Source organism: Eschscholzia californica, unplaced genomic scaffold (genome assembly GCF_041429995.1).
Source record: "Eschscholzia californica isolate CP2 unplaced genomic scaffold, dmEscCali1.0.p SCAF_1, whole genome shotgun sequence".
In the NCBI taxonomy this organism is placed as follows: domain Eukaryota; kingdom Viridiplantae; phylum Streptophyta; class Magnoliopsida; order Ranunculales; family Papaveraceae; genus Eschscholzia; species Eschscholzia californica.
In genome coordinates, this window is record NW_028238198.1 from 36,279,366 (window position 1) to 36,299,078 (window position 19,713).

Consider the following 19,713-nt stretch of genomic DNA (forward strand, 5'->3'; position numbering starts at 1 on the left):
AAAAATCTAATTTTTATAGAAACCGTTCATTCTTGTTTACCCACACGAGATCACCCCGAAACGGTTGGCAACCATGAAACTCCTTTAAATAATAGCATCTTAAACCCTCTTACTCATTAGCACCATAAATATTAAACAAACAAAACTATAAACAAAAAGTCTTTATAACCAAAAATTAAAATCTATGTTATTTAGGGTTTGCATAGATTCCCCTCTTATTATCTTCAAATACATCTTGATCATCTTCATAATACTACTATCATTCTCTTTCCTTCAAACATCTTCTTTCCCGCATTCTAGTTGAGGTTTTATCAAACACTTTGATAGCAAATTCTGGTTTACAATTTCTAAGCCTAAAAAATCATCTATTCAATCTCTGATTCTCCTTGATGAGTTGAAATTCGCCAAAATAAAACAAAATAAGAAAGTTTCAAATTTGTATATTAGATCAATATGATACAAACTTTAAGCTAATACAAACTCATCAACTCGGTGGCAAATGGAACGTAAACAATACGATATATCTCTAATTCGTCAAAATCAATAACTCACCTACATGAAGATTCAATTTTATAACAAAATCTTTGAAAATTTGAGAAAGATAATTTGATGGAATATCAACGGAAAAGAAAAAAAGCTTCAAACTACTACAAAACCATGTCTGGTTGTGCTGTGAGAAGAGGAGAGATGAAGTAGTGACCGCAGAAAATAACCGAAATTCTCTCATTCATGAGCGGAGTAATGAGAAAGAAACGACCTTTCAATAAAAAAAGACGAAAAGAAACAAACAAGAGATGTGAATATAATTAAGAGTTTGACTTTTTAGGGAGCTAAAAGCAAAAAACTTAAGGGCTCCGTAGACAACATCTTTTAGTAGAAAAATCAATTTTTTTTCCATCTGTTCTATTATATAGATATAAGTATAACGGAAGGCTATACGCCGGGTGTCTTCGTGATATTTTTTTACAAGAGTAGGGCCCATAGATTATTTCACCTGCTGTAATTTTCTCAGCAAAACACCAGCAAAGAGGAGCAGATAGCAACTAGTTCTTGGGTTTATCTTTAGAGTTCAATCTCCACTTTCTCTCTCAAGGATTTCTGGTGAGTTTTTCACTTTGAAATTTCTCTCTCAAGGATTCGGTGGTTTGGTTCTAACCACAGCAAGGAGCCGAGCTGCCGAGCAACTAGCCTCGTCCTAAATCTTCACATTCTCTCTCAAGGATTCCGTTGTGTTGAACTTTCAATTTTGGAATACTCCAAAGTTGGGGATAATCAGTTTTCTGGTGAGTACTGGATACTTGATTTGATTCTAACCACTTCAATGTGTAATTTGTAAAAGATTCTAAGATCTGAATGTTCTGTCTCATGGAGATTTGGTCCTTATTCCTCAGGTTTTAGATATAATTTTGCTTTCCCTTTTAAGAAATTCATCAAGAAGTCTATGAATCTCTTTGAGAAGTGTAGAGATGATTCAGGTTGTAGGCTTGTAGCCCAACTGTTTGATGAAATTCCTCCTTTAATTGTTTGTCTGAAGACCACTTGAGGTTAGAAATTGCTAATTAAATACTTCAATAGATGATTATGAGTTATGAACTATGTTTCCTACTTTCTTATAAGTTATGAATCGTAGATAAGTTCAAATTTTGTTAATTAGTCGATATTCATTTGTCAGAGTCATGGTTATGATTGGTAAATTATGATTCTTACCTTTTCCTAAGTTATAAATCTTAGATAAGTTCAACTTTTTTTTAATTAGTCGAATGTTCGCTTGTCGATTGATGGTTATGATTTATGAATTATGGTTGTTACGTAAGAATGTATTGTTATCACTAAAAATTACCTTTAACACCTTTACATGTATCAAAGGTAAAACCCTACTCGTAGGAAAAAAAACACATAGGAAAGTAGTGATCATATAATTTATGCTTTTGAACATATATTAAGCAAATTATGATCAATTGGAAATTAAAAGAGTCCGGAAGAAGAGGAGAAACCAACCAAAATGCAAATAAAATAGACAAGTTAAAAACGTCTGTCGCAACTAACTGTTAATATCACATCGACCAAATACAACCTTACAGTGTTCACCACCCATCCTAAAGAAAACTAGATCGCTAAGTTACTTAATATGACTTTAAACTTTACTGAAGCTTGAAAGAACTGTCGTCGATGACAAGAGATGTGATGAAATTAAAAGAAAACGAGTCAACAACATATGAGGAAAATTGAGGGACCAAGATTTTTGACGAATACCTTCCAAGGGTTTCTCATTGGAGAGACGAGAAGTGGTGAAGACGGAAGAGATATGAGATTGAGGATGCGACTATAAACCTTGGTTGGTTCCTATTTCACTCCCACATCGTCACCAACCCTTACCCTATAGCTTACCAACTCTAAAATTTGCACGCTACTTCACTTTCTATCATTATCTTCGCTTCAAACATAGGGTGTCAACCGATTTGTTCCAGTTGTTATATTTCGTCATACAAAATCATAACCTATGGAAAGTTACGATTCTTCTCCCCAATTGCTCTGGTTCCAGTTCTATTATATAAGCATCTGAAAAGGTATCTATAAAAAATGTATGCTTCTTTCAGAAATATTAATTATTTTATCAGAGCCTTATTAATAGGAGAGAGATGATCAAGATATTAAAATTTTATACCAAAATTTATTATTACATATTAGAATTTGCTATAAATTTGGTTATTAAATATATGTTGATTATCAATTAAGAGGACTCCTCGACTACGCGGTTATCTAAATATAACATCAACTTGGTCCAACCAATTGTTTTTACTTCGGTCCAGGTCAAGAATGTCTTTATGGGCTGTTAATCTCACAACCCAACCACACTCCTCAGTTGCCACCACATCAGAGTCGGATGTTTAAGTAGTCAGTTAGTACACCCAAGGCTAGGCTCATCAAGGAATCTCCACGCATCGCATTGTTTCTCCTTGTATCCATGGTTTTTCCACACATCACATGATTTTTCATACATCCTAGTCTCCATGCATCTTATAGTTTCCCCACACGTCTTAATCTTCATGCATCTTACTAATTGTGATTGAAAAAGGTCAGATATTTTATTCATTCTTTGACACAATTTCAAGTATTTGGCATACTACTTATTACCATTTTTTGCAACACTAGAAGTATAAATTGTGGACAATGATGATAACATGTTTTTTCTTTTGTATCAAACCTAATCTATACTCGTAGTTTTCATATCAAAATATTCCTAACCATATAGTTTTTTCGAGGTGCACTAGTATTACCCAACATTAGGAGTATTAGGGACAAAATATTGAGATTGAGAGTGATCCATGTAGAAGAATGTAGAGAATAGAGAGTTCGAGATATAAACACCTTTTAATTTTTATTCTTGATTATAAAGTATTAAATATAAATACTTATTGAGTTTGATCTTAAACAATTCTTAGTTCTTTAAGTACCTTGAATTCTTGATCTTAAAAACATCTGAAACTGTTGAAGTATCTTGAATCTTGATTAAATGTAGAAGATGGAGAGAATTTGTAGAAATGATGATACATTGATAGGTTATAATGTGTAGTAATAGGAAAAGAGATTAGATTGGGAGAAATTTGGATGAGAGAAGTTTGATATTTATTAAAAAAAATGGATTACAGTTTTTCAAGATTCTTTTTTAGGATTCTTTAAAAATTAAAGGAGGAAAATACCTCCTTATTAGCCATTTTATGGTTGTTGGGGGGGGGTATTTAGATCCAATAGAGGGTATATACCAAAAGAAAAATGATAGAAGAGGCCATGCAATTTACCTATTCCAGACCTAAACAGGAATCAACCGTCCATCAGGAGAGTGAAAAAGTCCATCAAGAGAGGGAAAGAGCTGACCAGGAAATGAAGATCGTTGATTTTGTTTAGGTTTGGGGTAGGCTTTGACTTGTAGCATTTTCTAGCACTCCTCATCCAAAATACCCCCACCACCCATTAAAGAGCTAAAAAGTTTTTTGGTAAAGGGATTGGACTGGCATGTTATGTGCCACGGAACGTGTCATCACTGCAGATTTGACAGGGACTGTGCTATGTCGTGTCACAGCCTTGGCACAACCCATTCCGTTTCGTGTCAGGGGGGTTATGAAATCTTGAAATCCAGGCCTAGAATGTCTCATGATGGTCTATGCCGGACCGTTTCTCAAACGTTGCTAGCGGCTTGTACTAGGCTTCTGCTAACTATTTTGGATCTCCTTAGGTACTTGAAATCCTCGGTTTAATGAAGTACATTTTTTGGTTAGGCAAGTCCGAAGGAAGAGTGTGGATAGATACAAGGAAGCTTGAAGAACATGAATTCATCTCTGATGCTTCGACGCTTCTGCGAAGCTTCTTCCACCTTTTCCATCAACCATCCAGTAATCAAGAGAAAGCAACTCGTCTTTATGGGCTCTCCCCAGGTTTACCCTCACTCTCTTTTATCTCTCTCGCTCACAATCATACACACACGCACACACAGACAGATGCATACTTAAATCCTTCTCAAATCACATTCGTTAACATTCCAGGTCTCTGTATCTGTTCTAGATGCCTTGCTGAATGCGTCTGCGGCCCCTGATTCACCTTTCCAGGTAAAATTGTCTTATTACTTGCATGGGTAAAATGCGTTTTTCCCCAATTCCATTACTACTGAAGGGTACTTAATGAACACCTAACTTTCCAATAGTATGGATTTTTTGTTTAGGATGTACACAAAGTTCAGTTTGGTTAATGCAAAAGTAAACAATCCTACTACGGTCTACGAATTTGCAACACTTTTGTTGATCTACATATAAGCCTTATTGGTTATTTCCAGTTACTGGATATTCGTAGTTCCTTTTTTTAATAATTACGAAAAATACTTTCTTTAGAAAAACTCGGAGTTTATAGGCTATGAAAAAGAATACTCCTCCAAGAGCTAGAATTCTGAACTTGTGAGAAATGCTTATTTCCCTTAGAGTCTTTCTCTGAGTTTGGCTCTGAAGCTGATGTAGCATCTTCTTGACCTCATACTTTCATCCAATAAATTTGAAAATCTTAATAAATAAAAACCAAAGGTACATATTGTGACATCAGTGCATTGAGTAAAACTCTCAGAATTTAAGTGATTGTAGCACTCTCTTGGCACATTTACGCGTACTCACATTGCCCATCAAGGGGCCGTCTGTGTTATGTAGGTTATGGTTGCAAAACATTAGACTTCGAAGTTGAGATATTCTATTTAAGGTTTTTCAGTTGTAGTAGTGGTTTTTTCATTTTTATATTTCCTTGTAAATTTGTAAGCTTTAATGTCACCATGAGAGAGTAAGAGTTGGCTACTACTTCATGTGCTTCAGGTTGCAGCAATTGTCACACAACCTCCTTCCGGAAGAGATAGAGGGAGAAAGGTGATGCCTTCTCCAGTTGCGCAACATGCTATAGATAGTGGTTTCCCCCCTGATCTCATCTTCACGCCTGAAAAAGCCGGGGAGGTATTGAGATCTAATATTTTAGGTTTACCTCTTGCTTTAGTTACATAATGTGGACGATTTTTCTCTCTATTGTCTAATGTATAATAGGAATCAATTTTCTCAGCAATGATTATCTTAGTTGTCACTTAAGCAACTCATTTAATTTTTTAAGGCAGCCTTGTTCCGCTGTCATATACTTTCTTGGTATTCATTTTGCTTGGACTGTTATCAGGGTTTGTCTGGGTACTCGTGCCAATGGATCTACTATAAAAAAATTTAGGTAATAGCCAATAATAGTAATTGTTGACCCAGTTATCTTATCTGATATGATCGTTATGTAAAGTAATATTGACTATGTGTTCACATATTGGTCTATCATATTGCTTAGTTATAATAAATAGTTAAGTCTCTAGCAATTTTGCATACCAAAGGTGGTAGGCGTTAAATTTCATCGTTTGGGACTAGGGTTAGAACTTTTCTTTCACATAATTTCACTGTTTGTCCAAATCATTAGCAACACGACATAAAACACAATTCTGTATTGGCATGTTTCATAGTTATGTATCAAGAATGCTACTTTTGTACATTATCTGATCATAACACCAATAACCGATGATTTGGATTGTAGTTTGTGAGTAGCACAGACTCTCTGCAAAGGTTGAATCTTGCAAACCCCAATAGCTATGCAGTGCGTTGATTGAGATAAAACACTTGGTTTACTTTAACCTTTCAGTTTTGTATTTACATGGTGAAAAATGCTTTTATTTAACCAAGTCAAAACACTTGATTTTCTCCTCTGTTTTAGTTTTACATCGCTTGCCCAACAACTTCCATAAAGTCATTCAAGGTGGAGTTGGAATATGAAAGAGGAAATGGCGTATTAATTTCTAGCATCGTGAAATGGCGGTTACTGAAGAGATTTTATAATGAAGATCCATCATTAATGTGCTTTACTTGTCATGCAGGAAACTTTCTTGTCTGACTTGAGAGGTTTGCAGCCTGAGCTGTGTATTACAGCTGCATATGGAAATATTTTGCCCAGCAAGTTTCTAAAAATTCCAAAATTAGGTAGGTAAGTGTTTTATTGCTTCGTACCTTAAGAAGATAAAGCAAAAAAGCTATTAAGTTTTTCTTAATGGGTCCTTGTACCATGTGCCCTGAGGCCACACGATAAGTCCAAAGTTCACATTCTCTCACTGACTGTATCGATCCCAAGTTTTCTAACTTCAAGAGGAAAATAATTTGTGTCTTAATATGTGCCCTTTTTTCATTACAATATCCTCAACTTAAGTGAGGATTCTTTTGTCACCTAAGGCATCTACTCACCTATAAAATGTACACGTGTCTTCCCAACACCTTAACATCACAGTTCTTTCAAGTTTAAACTGTGGAGTAAGTGGGTTCCTAAATGATGTGCTTGCTAGTAATTGTTTCAAGCGCTGCAAATCATATTTTATTGTTCTATGTAGAAGACTCGGTCACCTATTCAGCCAGATTTTCTAGTATCATATGATGATTTTTTCTAGTCAGAGCATAAAAACCATGAACAGCTTAAGAAGAATAAAGATTGGAAGTATAAGTTTATCTTAGTTTACGTAATTATGTATTTAGGTTACTCACCTACTCTAGTTTGCTTTATACTGTTTAATTTTTGTTGTCAGTCTCACTTTCCTTATGAAGAAGGTAAGACGGGACATCTGTGTGAGTGCTGCCTTTCCACTATTTCCTTTCACTATAAATGCATCTATGATCTGATTAGACTACATTGATTGTGTCCTTATTGATAAAGTCAAGGAAATGTTCAAGTTCACTAAATTGTCTGCTGTAAGTTTTTGATATTATTAACTACCTATAGTTCTCATATTGGATTATTGAAAATTTTCTTATTCAAATGGTAATTTTCAGGGACAGTCAATATACATCCTAGTTTGCTGCCTCTGTATCGTGGTGCTGCCCCTGTTCAAAGGGCACTGCAGGTTCAATTAAATTTCTTTTTTCTAGCAAATAGTATATTTCTGTGCTTTTGTGTAATTGTCCAATTTTTCGACTAGGATGGCGTTAAAGAAACAGGAGTTTCACTTGCATACACAGTTCGTGCACTTGACGCTGGACCAGTTATTGCCTGTGAAAAGTTAAAAGTGGATGATCATATTAAGGTATATAACGATTACCTTATTTGGATACTATTCATAATGTGGTGACTATAGCATGATTCTCTTGCTCTTAAGTTCATATTCAGCGTGAACTGGAAACAATGGCCGTGGTCTTCTTGTGTTATTATGCATGATGCATCTTTATATTTTGGTTGGAATAATCCATATAATACTATTTTTACTGAGATACAAGACACTAACATAAAGTACACCATCTCGTTGTGAAGATGTATTCTTAGTTTCTAACTAATTGAAAGTATTACGTATTAACTATTTTAAATAAACAGTATACTGAAATATAATGAAAAATCATGTAGTACATTTTCTAGTCCTATTTATTGAGAATACAAAGTATTCGTTATTTTATCAAATTGAAATTAGAGAAGGTTCTAACAAGCTAATTAGCTATGTGAAAGAGAATGTATTGTCTGTAACTTCTAAACTAGATATTTACCTCAGAAATCTGATTCGGCTGACTCGACCGAGTCAGTCGAACTCAATTCGGAATTTGGGGTAACCAGAGCCAATCCTGGCGGAGTCCCGAGTCTAGGGTTTCGCCCAGTAACTCGGCTGAGTCCTCTAAGGTCCCAAGCCCTACTGACTTGGCCAGTGAGTAAGTGACTCGGTTTCTTTCAGAAATAGGTTTGGTTTTGAAAAAAGAGAATTTGTTAGAAGAAAGGGAAGATTGAGGTGAAAATGACTCATCTAGTTCATAATCCATTAAGTTGATTAAGTTTCAAATTATCTTCACCTTCAGTAGTTTTTTCTTTGAAGATGTTCACTGGTGGATTATTTTTGTTGAGAGAGAAAATAGGATATGTTCTCCATTTTTCGTCTCTCTTCTCGTCCAACAAGGATGACTGTACGTTGTTTTTTTCCTTCTTCATCTTCTTCTAGTTTCAACCTTTCCTCTTATTTCATCAGCTTTTTTCCTATTTTTATTTGTCTTTATTAAATTTAAAAGGAACGTTAATCATTTAAAGGAATAGGCAGCTATTAAACAGCTGTAAAGCTATTTCTTCCCCTTGAACGAAAGTTTGATCGTCCTGTAACTTTACAACATCTTTGTAGTCAACTATTACTTAAAAAGGTTAAAAAACTTCAGAAGGCAAAACTAATACATACTAAGTAAACTACTAATATATAGATGAGGGAGGGTTGACTCGCAGAGTTAATCGGCGCGACTTGGGGTATGCCATTGGCCGGTTGTAAGCCAAGCCTGAGTTTGCCGGCTTAGATCCTTACTAATCTTTTTGACGGTATGCGAGGTATGCGATTGCTCACCATGGCCTTGGCTCAACAAGCATGGGACTTGATATACTACTTTGCACGTCTAGCTACTAATCAACCTTGATATTTTTCTCTAAATACTTAGCTGATACTTGTCATGAACTCCTACGCTATATTTTCCTCAACTCATGCTTTGTCTAATCAGACAAGGGACTACCAAAATTCTGCTAATCTTCATTCCACGTGCCATACTAATTGCAATATCTTGTTACATGTTGTTTCGTGTTACTTATATAGTTAAATTACTTGCTAAGTCTTGAAGAAAGTTTACCCGATATTATATCATGTTTACAATAATTCTAGTGCTAAGTGGCCCAAAATCTAAGAACCTATTTGATGGTGATATATTTTTGTGATCATTGATATAATTGTTTGCAAATTAATTTATGTTTATGCTTGATTTATATGCAGGCGCCGGAGTTAATTTCAGTACTATTTCTCCGAGGTTCGAGTATAATGTCTTTGACTCAACTACTTGCTTTATATCTTCATGCTTTGAAGTCGGAGTTTTCTGAGGAATTATATTTTGGTTCTATCTAAAAATGGCAGAAATAGAACTTAGTCCACACATATATCCACATAAAGACAAACGACCGCAGCTACATATATACCCTATCTGTGTCTTTTATGGACGAGAAGTATATAATATAATTCCTACAAGTAGGCCGGAGCATTGAAATACATTTGGTATTCCTAAGAAGTCGAACCTTGGGAAAATCTTTCATCAAATTGCATTCATAGACGATCACGATCATCACTTTACCTTGTTTACTAATATCGTCAAATAATTGACACGTCGTAGTTGATATTGAATGCCGGGTCATATCAGCCAAGGAGCATAATCAATATGACTGACATACCGAGATAATTAAGAAGATAATAGAGTATAGTTGAGTCATTGCTTACTTCATTTTACCGACGCCTTATTCGGCTCACCATCATTTTGTATTTCTTCGCAAATGTCCTTGTAACAAAATGCGAAGTGTTTCCATGTTAAACTTTTTTCTCTTCTTTGTTCAGACTTTATTTATAATGAAAGATTTTCATGGGTTCCATAGGATCTGAGCTTCTACTCCATGAACTTCCCTCAATATTTGATGGGTCGGCTAAGCTAAAAGCTCAAGCACAGGATGATTCTAAAGCAACTCATGCTCATAAGGTATTATTTTCATTTCATGTGCTGATATCATATCGACGGGTTTGTTAGTGGATCACTTGCATTGCTTTTTTACATGAATTCTTAGAAAAATTGTGAAGCTCCAAGCTATCCCATGCACAATATTGTTCTCACTTAGACACTAAGCCTCATCATGAACTAAGGCTTGGCAGTTGGCACACATAGCCTAGTGTCACGGACCGTTAGTTTGACCAAGTATGCGGCCCTATGAACTCACTCCTAGTACGTACATAGCCAGCATTCCCGAACATCTCGTAGCTACTTGCGACCTTGAAGTCATCTTGGCCTTGCCAATAATGCGACACGACACCTGAGTGCCCATCATACGAGTAACGCTCATGCCGTCCCATACAATGCTTCCTTGAGTCATAGACTGCATCATAAAGGGTACCGACCATAATGCCAAACACACCAAGCCCTATGTGGATACTGTCATTTAGTCTCAAGCTTCCACCCTATACGCATCTCGGCTACCACCCGGACATTGGGCATAGGAGCATCCCATTTTGCACAAGGTATCTTAGTTTCCATATGCGCAACTCAAGCACATCAAGGTATGTCCTTGAATAACTCAATCCTCTATTCCTCTCTATGGTAAAAGCTATCACGCAGCACGACCCGGCTAAGGCATGTGAAGATGAATAATGAATATGGTAAGCTAATGGTTCAGCAAATGTCACAAACATTAGAGCACATCGTTGGAACTTCTTACTGTTAAGGTTTTATTCAATTATTTGCCAGTTAACTTTGATGTACATGTAGAATAACTCGAACAGAGTCCACCTTTTTGTTGCAGCTGACACCAGGGGAATCCTGGCTGTCCTTTGATGAAGAAGCTCTTGTCCTTCACAACAAGGTATTCCGGTTTGCGGCATTGTTTTCCTTCATTTATTGATGAATCAGTGAAAAACAACCTCCCTAGGTTCGGGCTTTTGCAGGTTGGCCAGGGACTCGAGCCAAAATTAATGTAGTTGACTCAAACAATGGTCAATCTAGCATTCTAGAGATTAAAGTTCTGACTACCGGAGTTTGCAGTCATAAGAATATTCATGGTGAGGAGGATGACGACGTAAGTTTCGTCGGTGGTGCTTTGATGTTTCCATGCAGTGGAAACTCCACACTTGAGGTATGATCTTTGTATTTGATTTTGTTATTTTAGTAGTATATGTTTTCAAAAATCTCTCTCAAATTTCGGGAATCAGGTACTGGAACTCCAGCTTCCTGGCAAGAAACCAGTGAGTGCAACTGCGTTTTGGAATGGGTTGCGAGGTCGAAAGGTGAAGAAATTACCTCAACAATGATGGATTTCAAGAGATTCTTCTGCCATCCTTGGTAATATTTGTTGTTCATTCTAATTTATCAGATCCATTTTCTACTCATTTTTGTAATGGTGATTCACAGACTATCTGAAGTGTAATTTATTGGTTAGATTGATTTAATTTGTAGCACTTCCTTCAATTACCAATTAAAAATTGGTGATTATCAATATAAACATCTACCATGGGAAAACCCTATGTTTAATCCGTTCTTCCAGTCGATAGGCCACCACACTAAAGAGATGATCCAAAAATAGTTTGATTTCATGTAAAATGATGCGGTACGAATGCCATTTTTTACACCTATAATCTGGTCGTACAAATACATAACGTACTAGATAATATTTAATACACATGCAGACACAAAAATGAGTATTATTTTAATTTAGTGATATATGTTCATATAAGAATAAATGTACATGAAATTAAACGATTGCGTTTAATTTCATAAAATCTAATTTAAAAGAAACGTTTGTAGACGGTTACATTTGTTCATAGTATATGTTTATAGCACTCTAGTTAATGTATAAATACCATACACTCTTCCTCTTCTATCTCCATGTCTTCTTATTCTTCTTTTCTATTAGACCTAGATAACTATAGAATAGTAGAACAAGAACATGGGACTGAAAACTAATGGGCTTTTTAGTGGAAAACCAAAGTTTGGTCATGCACTATCTCTCTCAATATATGCATTAATACTAGTGTCAATCTCAAGTTCGATGGTATCGGCTTCAAGTCTAGAAACAAGTAGAACCAAGACAGATTCCAATTCCGCAATCATAAGCATTGCAAAATCCTCGACGACAACACAAGGCCTTTGGAGTTGCGGAAAGGCAATTGGTAGTTTTGTTGTCTCAAAGTGCATGAAGGATTTGCTCGTTTATCTTTTAACTCATCAAGTCAGAAGTCATGGAAATCACTACAATTGCTGCATTACCTTTCTTCATCTGGACAAAAATTGTTTTACTTACTGGCCGAAACATCTCCCTGACCCGAAAACGATCACCCAACTATGTCAGCACATACCTCATCATTGATTGTTGACTTTGTGTCTATTCCTACTTTAGGAGTGCTACTCTCGTTATTAATTTATTTTAATGTTTTTTTTTGTGTGTGTACGGATAATTATCTACCATGTCATAGTATATCAAAAATATTCTGCAAGATTCATATTTCCTTTTTCTTTGTGTTGGTTTGGGATGAAATAAGAGATACTACTTTAATTAAACTCTAGTTGACCCTCTTGTGCACATAAATTTAGTGTGAACATCATACGATAATGATACCTAATTTCTGCCAAATCTATAATGAAATTGCCGTTACTTTTATTATTTTTTGAATAAGGTAATTTCGTTAAAGGATGACAAGGAGTTATCAAGACAGAGATAGAACCCCTAACACGAAAGATTATGGAAAAACAATACAAACTATTGGTCGTTCACTTCTTCATCCACAAAGGTACTATTGATTGAGGATAACAATGTACAAAGCACGAAGGTGTTAGAAGCAGGCCGTACTCAAGCATCCATAGGTACACTAGTCTGGGGTCAAGCGTTCCGAGTAGCCTATTTGAAAGACCCGTGGACTTAGAGGCAGGTTCGGGCCAGACAAAACAAAAAATTTCTTGACTTTGTAAATACTGAGCGGCACCCATTTATTCTTCATTACAAAGCAAGAGATATACAATTGAGGCAAATAGAGATTTGAATCACTATTCATTTAATAAGTATGATCAATTGCTGGCGATACACTTGATTTTTGCAGGCTACTTCTTTAACTGCCTTAGGTGCTGTTTGTTTTTTTCTTTTTTCAGATCTGAAATCTGAATTGGAACTCAATTCAGATTTCAGATGTTTGTTTTTGAATTTAAGAAAATCTGAAAATTTGTCTGAATTTGACCAAGGTCTGAATTGGCTGAAAAAACCCTCAAATGTTTCAGACTTCAAAACAAGTCTGAAAAAGTGAAATAATTTCTGAAATATGTCAAAGGACATTTCTGCCCCTTCATTTTAGAATTTTTTTTTTCTCAACCCACCAAAGCCACCACCCACAGACGACACCACCACCATCGGCAAACCAACCACCACCACCGAACAAAGCTCATCACCACCACCGCCACCATCACAGTACATCACCACCACCACCACCACCACAAACCACAGTACATCACCACCACCACCAACCAAACCACCACAAACCACAGTACATCACCACCACCAACCAAACCACCTCAGAGACACCACCACCAACCGAACCACCTCAGAGTACGCCACCACCAACCGAACCACCACCTCCTAGACAACCACCACAATCACATAATAGACCATCAATCGGAGAAGTAGACTCGAGTAAGATGTAAGGGATTTTGTTTGTGTGGTTGAAGATGGCCCATCAAAGTCTTCAACTAGCAGCAATCTTTGGTTATGGATGGTTTTTTTTCTTCAGTTCGAGATATGTTGTCTTCATATTTGGCTGGTTGTTGAAGTTATTGTTTAGCCCTTTGTCTTGAAAACGATTGAGTGAGAGAGAAGGAAAACGATTGAGTGAGAGAGGGGGCAGGAATTAGGGCTAGAACGAGTGAGAAAGGAGGCAGGAATTAGGGTTTTCTTAGGAGGCAGGAATTAGGGTTACCTGGAGAAAGGAATTAGGGTTTTATTTTGAGAAAGAGGGATAGAGAAATAGCCTAAGTGCCCGTTTTTCCCAACAAGTGGTATCAGAGCTCCAGGTTAGAGAGTTCTTTGGATTGTGATAACTTCGGTTATTGGTTTGGTTGTGTTAGTGATGGAAAATATGGGTAGAATGATAAGTTTGAATGGTGCTAATTATCATCTATGGAAGAGTAAGATGGAAGACTTGCTCTTTGTGAAGGAACTTCACGTTCCGGTGTTTCAGGAGAAGAAACCCGATGAGAAAACTGATGATCAGTGGAAATTGTTACATCGACAAGTTTGTGGTTTGATGAGGCAATGGGTGGATGATAATGTGTTGCATCATATTAAGAATGAGACTAATGCTCGTTCGTTGTGGTTGAAGCTGGAGCAGTTATTTGCTCGAAAGACAGGAAACAATAAGATGTATATGATGAAAAAATTGCTTGAGTTGAGATATCAGGAGGGAACTCCGATGGCGGATCACTTGAATACATTTCAGGGGTTACTCAATAAACTATCTGATATGGGAATAAACTTTGATGAGGAAATTCATAGTTTATGGCTTCTTGGTACATTACTAGATTCTTGGGAGGTGTTCAGGATGTCTCTTTGTAACTCTACTTCCGAAGGAGTTATATCAATAGACTTAGTGAAGAACAGTGTTTTGAATGAGGAAACTAGAAGGCAGACAAATCCTAATTTTTCGCATTCAGATTTGTTGGTTACTGAGTCGAGGGGGAGAAGTTCAAATAGAGAGTCCACGAAGAACAAGAGCAGGAGCAAATCTAACAAATTTGCGAATGTGGAGTGTCATTATTGTCATAAGAAAGGGCACTTAAAGAAGAATTGCTGGTTGTTGCAGAAAGAGAGTAAGCAAGGAAAGGAGCAAGAAGATAGTAAAGAGAGAGTGACTGTTACTGAAGATGAGTTTCTTATTCTTTGCGAGAGTGATGTCATTAATGTTGCTTCCAAGGAAGGGATAGCGGGGCTGGTTGTTCAGGAAGAAACAACAGGGCTGGCTGATTACAGGATTGTCAAGGATAGCAAGGCTGGATGTTTCCAGGGCTGTCAAGAAGAAGCAGGGCTGGTTGTTCAGGGTTGTCGAGGAAAAGCGGAGCTGGCTGTTTCCAGGGCTGTCAAGGGGACAACAGGGCTGGCTGTTTCTCCCACCTAGTCGGAGGGGGAGTTTGTTGGGTTTTCCTCCTAGTGGGGAAACCTAGTTGGGTTTGGATTAGGAAACCAAACCCGGACCCGAGTCAGTTTCTTTGGGTCGGTTACTTATGACGGTGGAATTAGGATTAAGGGGGAGTCTATAAATACTACCTTAACCTAATTAAGATGTGTGTGTGAAGCACCAAAGGGGAGAACACAATTAGAAACGCACAAGAGAAGAAGGGAGAGAAGGAGGTTGCCGAGAAGAGCGGGGCAGAACTTTTTCAGCACGCGCAGTCTTCGTTGTTCGGAAAATCCGACGGTGAGTTCTTCTCCGATTGAGCTGAAATTTGGCAGAACTGTTCTTGACATATTCATCTAGTATTTGTACGGAGGGATCGTTGATTGGTCGCCGAAATCCTAGTGAATTTAGGGTCGTTTTGGGCTGCAGATTTCTGGACTGTTTTGTTCTTTCTTGTGAGGGTTTCTCCGTGTTTCTTCGTGTTTGAGATTGATTCTTTTGGGAAGGGTCTGAGTCTCGGTTGGACGTAGTCTGTAACTATTTTGCTATCATAGTTGATTTGGTTGGACTACGAGTCCCGTGGTTTTTACTTCTCACGTTGAGGAGGTTTCCCACGTTAAAAATCGTTGTCTTATTTACTTTCAGTTCTTTGTTTATTGCTCCCACATATTCTTCTATATTATCCTCGTAACTAGCACAAAGGGAAAAACTCTTATATTTCCGCTGCGCCTAAGTGCCCGTTTTTCCCAACAGATTCGACCTTTTAGGGACCAAACGTTGAGTCACTTATTCACTTAGCTTCTGCTTTGAAACTCTCTTTCACTATGCGGAGGGGCGTTTGATAAGTTTCATAGAAACTTTCTCTATCATTATTAACTTCGTCTTCGTAAGTTACATTTAGTAAACCAGAGTACCATTTTATGGTTTGGAACTTCAAAATCTCAAAATAACTTTGCTCTTCTTGCCAAAATGGCCAGCCATTGTCTTGAGCTCCCTATTGGAGTTCCAATGCATATCCTAGGATAAGTACCTCTGCCATTAGACTATTTGGCCAGCTACTTCACACCTGGTCAGTCCTGTATTCGAGCGCTAGAATTTAACATACCAAGGATATTTTCCACCGGACATTCATTGGAGCATCTATACTGGGAATTGGTTCAATTTTGGACTCATCCTTGATCTTTGGCTTGCTGAATACGAATTGTGGTTAACTTTTCTTTCCACTGTTTTTGTTCTTCCAACAAGGAGGGTGAGAACTTATCGTGATACGCATTTGTTAATTTACATTCGTCAGTCCACTTCTTTCCTTCTTCCCTCAATCATATTGCTTTTAGTCATGTCTCTTGTGTGCATTCATGGTTGCAAGGGCGGATCCAAGGGGGAGCCGCGCACCCCCTGACCCCACCCGTTAAAACCGAAACAAACAAGAATAGAGAACTAACAAGGATGTCAGCAAACCAGTAGTTGATTTTATGTAGAGCCACCACAAGGGACCTTTCTTTCGGAAGTTCCTCAATGTAATAACTTAAATTTAATATATTATGAGTAAGGTCGAATCATGACAACAAAATGATAGCAGCTTAGTTGGTTGGCTCTCTTGATCTTGTGTGAATGGTCCCAAGTTTGATTCTTATTATTGGCTAACTACTTTTATTTTTCGTAAGAGCCGACAATGTATGCTGAGTCGTATTTACCTTGTACATATATATACTTTAATAGTTAATTTTGATAGTCTAACAACTCATTTGGTATAATATGTATATAACAAACAAGAAATCGAGGATGCAAATTCCTCTCTTCGTTTCTTCTATCCCTTTCTCTCACAAATCTCTATCTCTGTAACTTTTCTATCGCTATCTGTCACAAATCTTTCTTTTTTTCTGCGTTGGTCAACATATTTTGTCCCAAGAGTTTAATTTTCTCTCATTTTAAAGTAATACTTTGTGGATTAAAAAGCTTCTAGAGATCATATAAGCTTTACTAGGGGAAAAAAATATTAGAAAGGCGATATAACATCATATATTAAACTTAGATTCGTCACCGACTATCTTTTATTGTTAAATTACATCAATTTTTTCTTATTACTCTAAACATAAGAGTATATTTTTTTCTTCTTTTGACCTCGTATAAAAGAGATTCGACTAAAATTTGGTACTGGACTCCTAATTTGTCAGCCACAACCCTGTTTTTTACAGTAATAATCTAGTTGTACAAATACATCACATACTACCTTAATAGTATTTAATACACTTGCACACGCATCATCGAAAAGGAGAATTATTTTCATTTAGTGATATATGTTCAATGTAGAATAAATGTACTTGCAATTAAATAATTGCAGTTAAGCTCTCACTGCATGCCCTTACACATGCACTCCCTGGCTATTATTATTTCATAAAATCTAATTTAAAAGAAACGTTTGTAGACTGTTACATTTGTTTATAGTGTATGTTTTAAGAACTCTAGTTATTGTATAAATACCATACACTTCTTCTATCTCCAAGCCTTCTTCTTCTTCTTCTTCTTTTCTATCAGATATAGATAACTATAAGAACAAGATCATGGGACTGAAAAATAATGGGCTCTTTAGTGGGCAACCAAAGTTTGGTCATGTACTATCTCTCTCAATATGTGTACTAGTACTAGTGTCAATCTCAAATTCGATGGTATCGGCTTCCAGTCTAGAAACTAGCAGAACCAAGACAAATTCCAACGCAGCAATCATAGACATTGAAAAATCCTCAACGACAACACAAGGGCTTTGGAGTTGCGGAAAGGCAATTGGTAGTTTTGTTGTCTCAAAGTGCGTGAAGAATATGATCATTTCTCTCTTCACTCGTAAATACGTAAGTCTGTCCAGTTGCTGCATGTCATTTCTTCGTATCGACAGGGATTGCTTTGCAAGTTACTGGCCGAAAAAACTCCCTTCCCCGCAGACTCTCATGGATCTATGTCACCGGGCAGGTCATTATTGATTATTGACTCTGTGTCCATTCCTACCATATGCGTATTTCTCTCGTTATTATTTTAATTTAATATAATATTTTTTGTTGTTTTCGGATCATTATCTACAGATGTCATAATATATCAAAACTATTTTGCAAGATTCATATTTCCTTTTTCTATTGGTTGGGTTGGGGCTAAAATAAGAGATTTACTACTTGAAACTCTAGATGACACTGTAATCTGACACTATAATGATACCTAGTTATCAAATCTATAATGGAATTGTTGTCATTTTTATACTTTTTTGAACAAGGAAATTTCATTGAAGGATGACAAAGAGTTATCAAATCAGAGATACAATCCCTAAAAACAAAAGATAAATTACACAAAAACTATCCAAAAAAATATATGATTTGGTGATTCTTCCTCACTAAGACAAACAATGCATCTATTATTGGTACTCTTTGTCTAAGAAAATCCACCATAGGAATAGACTTGTGCCAAATAGCCTAGAGGAAGAAAGAGAATTTAGTAGGCAGGCAAGAAGTTGTCACTTCTATATGGCCACATCACATTGAACTTATGAGGACGGAAAATACACATTAGTGTATCTCCTACAATAAATGTAATTAGAAAAAAAAAACTAATACTGTTTATACGCAATTTTTGGTACGCTTGTATGTAAATATCGCAAAGAGTTCGGGAAACATAACGATGCGGCATTCATTTTGTCATCCATAAAGGTACTCTTGATTGAGGTGTACACGCAAGGGTGGGAATCACGCCCGATTCGGACGCTCATAAGTCCCTCTGGTCTGAGATCAGACATTCCTGTTAACTTATTTCAGAGACTAGTATCTTAGCGGGTGGACTCAGAGCCGGCAAAACAAAAAATTTCTCCTTGTAAACACAAATTGCCTTTAATCTTCATCACAATGCAAGAGATATAAATTGAGGAAAAGAGAGATTAGAAGATTAACAATAGTACCCATTCTAGGATTAACTACCCATCTTTGCAACAGAAAAAAAGGATTACTACCCATCCCTAATGTATCGGGACCTTCCAGTAACTGGTGCCCCCATGTCTTAGAAAATGACTAAAAGGGCTCGTCTCAAAATAGACACTCTTCATTTTTTTTTCCAAATTTCAAATGAGTGGAATTCGACTCAAGTTCACCAATCCCAAAGGGTTCGATAACCATTGAATACAACTAAATTGGTGGCCTCGGGTTAAATTTGTAATGAAATTCGGCTCAAGTCCGCCGAATTCAGTTGTAATATCAACTTAAACGTTGGAGTTGAATTTGGAGAGTTGAATTTGGTAGACTTTGAGTTGAATTTGTACCAAAATTTAGTCAAGTCCACCGATTTTGACACAGAACATTAGAGTTAAATTCGATAGATCTTGAACAGACTTCGGTAACAAAATTCGGTTTGGGACCACCGGTTTAGAGGCACCTACAACCAAATTCGGTCAAACCAAATTAACCGAGTCAAAGGAGTAATTGGCCCCCCTGTCAGTGGGGGCACCTGTAACACTT

General features: G+C 36.7%; 1 protein-coding gene across 10 annotated transcripts; it reads left to right on the forward strand.

Annotated features, from left to right (window-relative positions):
• Positions 1–939: 939 nt before the first annotated feature.
• On the forward strand, positions 940–11,591 carry PDE194 (formyltransferase). 10 transcript variants are annotated; one of them, XR_015230462.1, is made up of 13 exons: positions 997–1,283; positions 1,392–1,544; positions 4,278–4,433; positions 4,542–4,604; positions 5,349–5,483; positions 6,428–6,530; positions 7,368–7,438; positions 7,514–7,618; positions 9,317–9,350; positions 9,964–10,064; positions 10,879–10,938; positions 11,021–11,208; positions 11,285–11,591. XR_015230462.1 is itself a non-coding variant. In XM_086652964.1 (13 exons), exons 3-13 carry the CDS (start codon positions 4,326–4,328, stop codon positions 11,381–11,383), a joined length of 1,083 nt encoding a protein of 360 aa, XP_086509090.1. In that variant the 5' UTR covers positions 997–1,283; positions 1,392–1,544; positions 4,278–4,325; the 3' UTR covers positions 11,384–11,591. The 10 variants fall into 10 exon arrangements, 6 of the variants coding, with proteins under 6 accessions (XP_086509087.1, XP_086509090.1, XP_086509088.1 ...); XM_086652964.1 differs by having other exon boundaries at positions 11,005–11,208; XM_086652963.1 differs by having other exon boundaries at positions 1,046–1,283; positions 4,235–4,433; positions 11,005–11,208.
• Positions 11,592–19,713: the final 8,122 nt, after the last annotated feature.

What these genes read in the sequence shown, in the direction of transcription:
- PDE194 (XM_086652960.1), top strand. Translation starts at nt 4,256, where the DNA reads ATGAAGTACATTTTTTGGTTAGGCAAGTCCGAAGGAAGAGTGTGGATA. An exon ending in CTGTTCAAAGGGCACTGCAG is followed by an intron (nt 7,439 to 7,513) that starts GTTCAATTAAAT and finishes TTTTTCGACTAG; the next exon opens with GATGGCGTTAAAGAAACAGG. An exon ending in TTCAGTACTATTTCTCCGAG is followed by an intron (nt 9,351 to 9,963) that starts GTTCGAGTATAA and finishes TGGGTTCCATAG; the next exon opens with GATCTGAGCTTCTACTCCAT.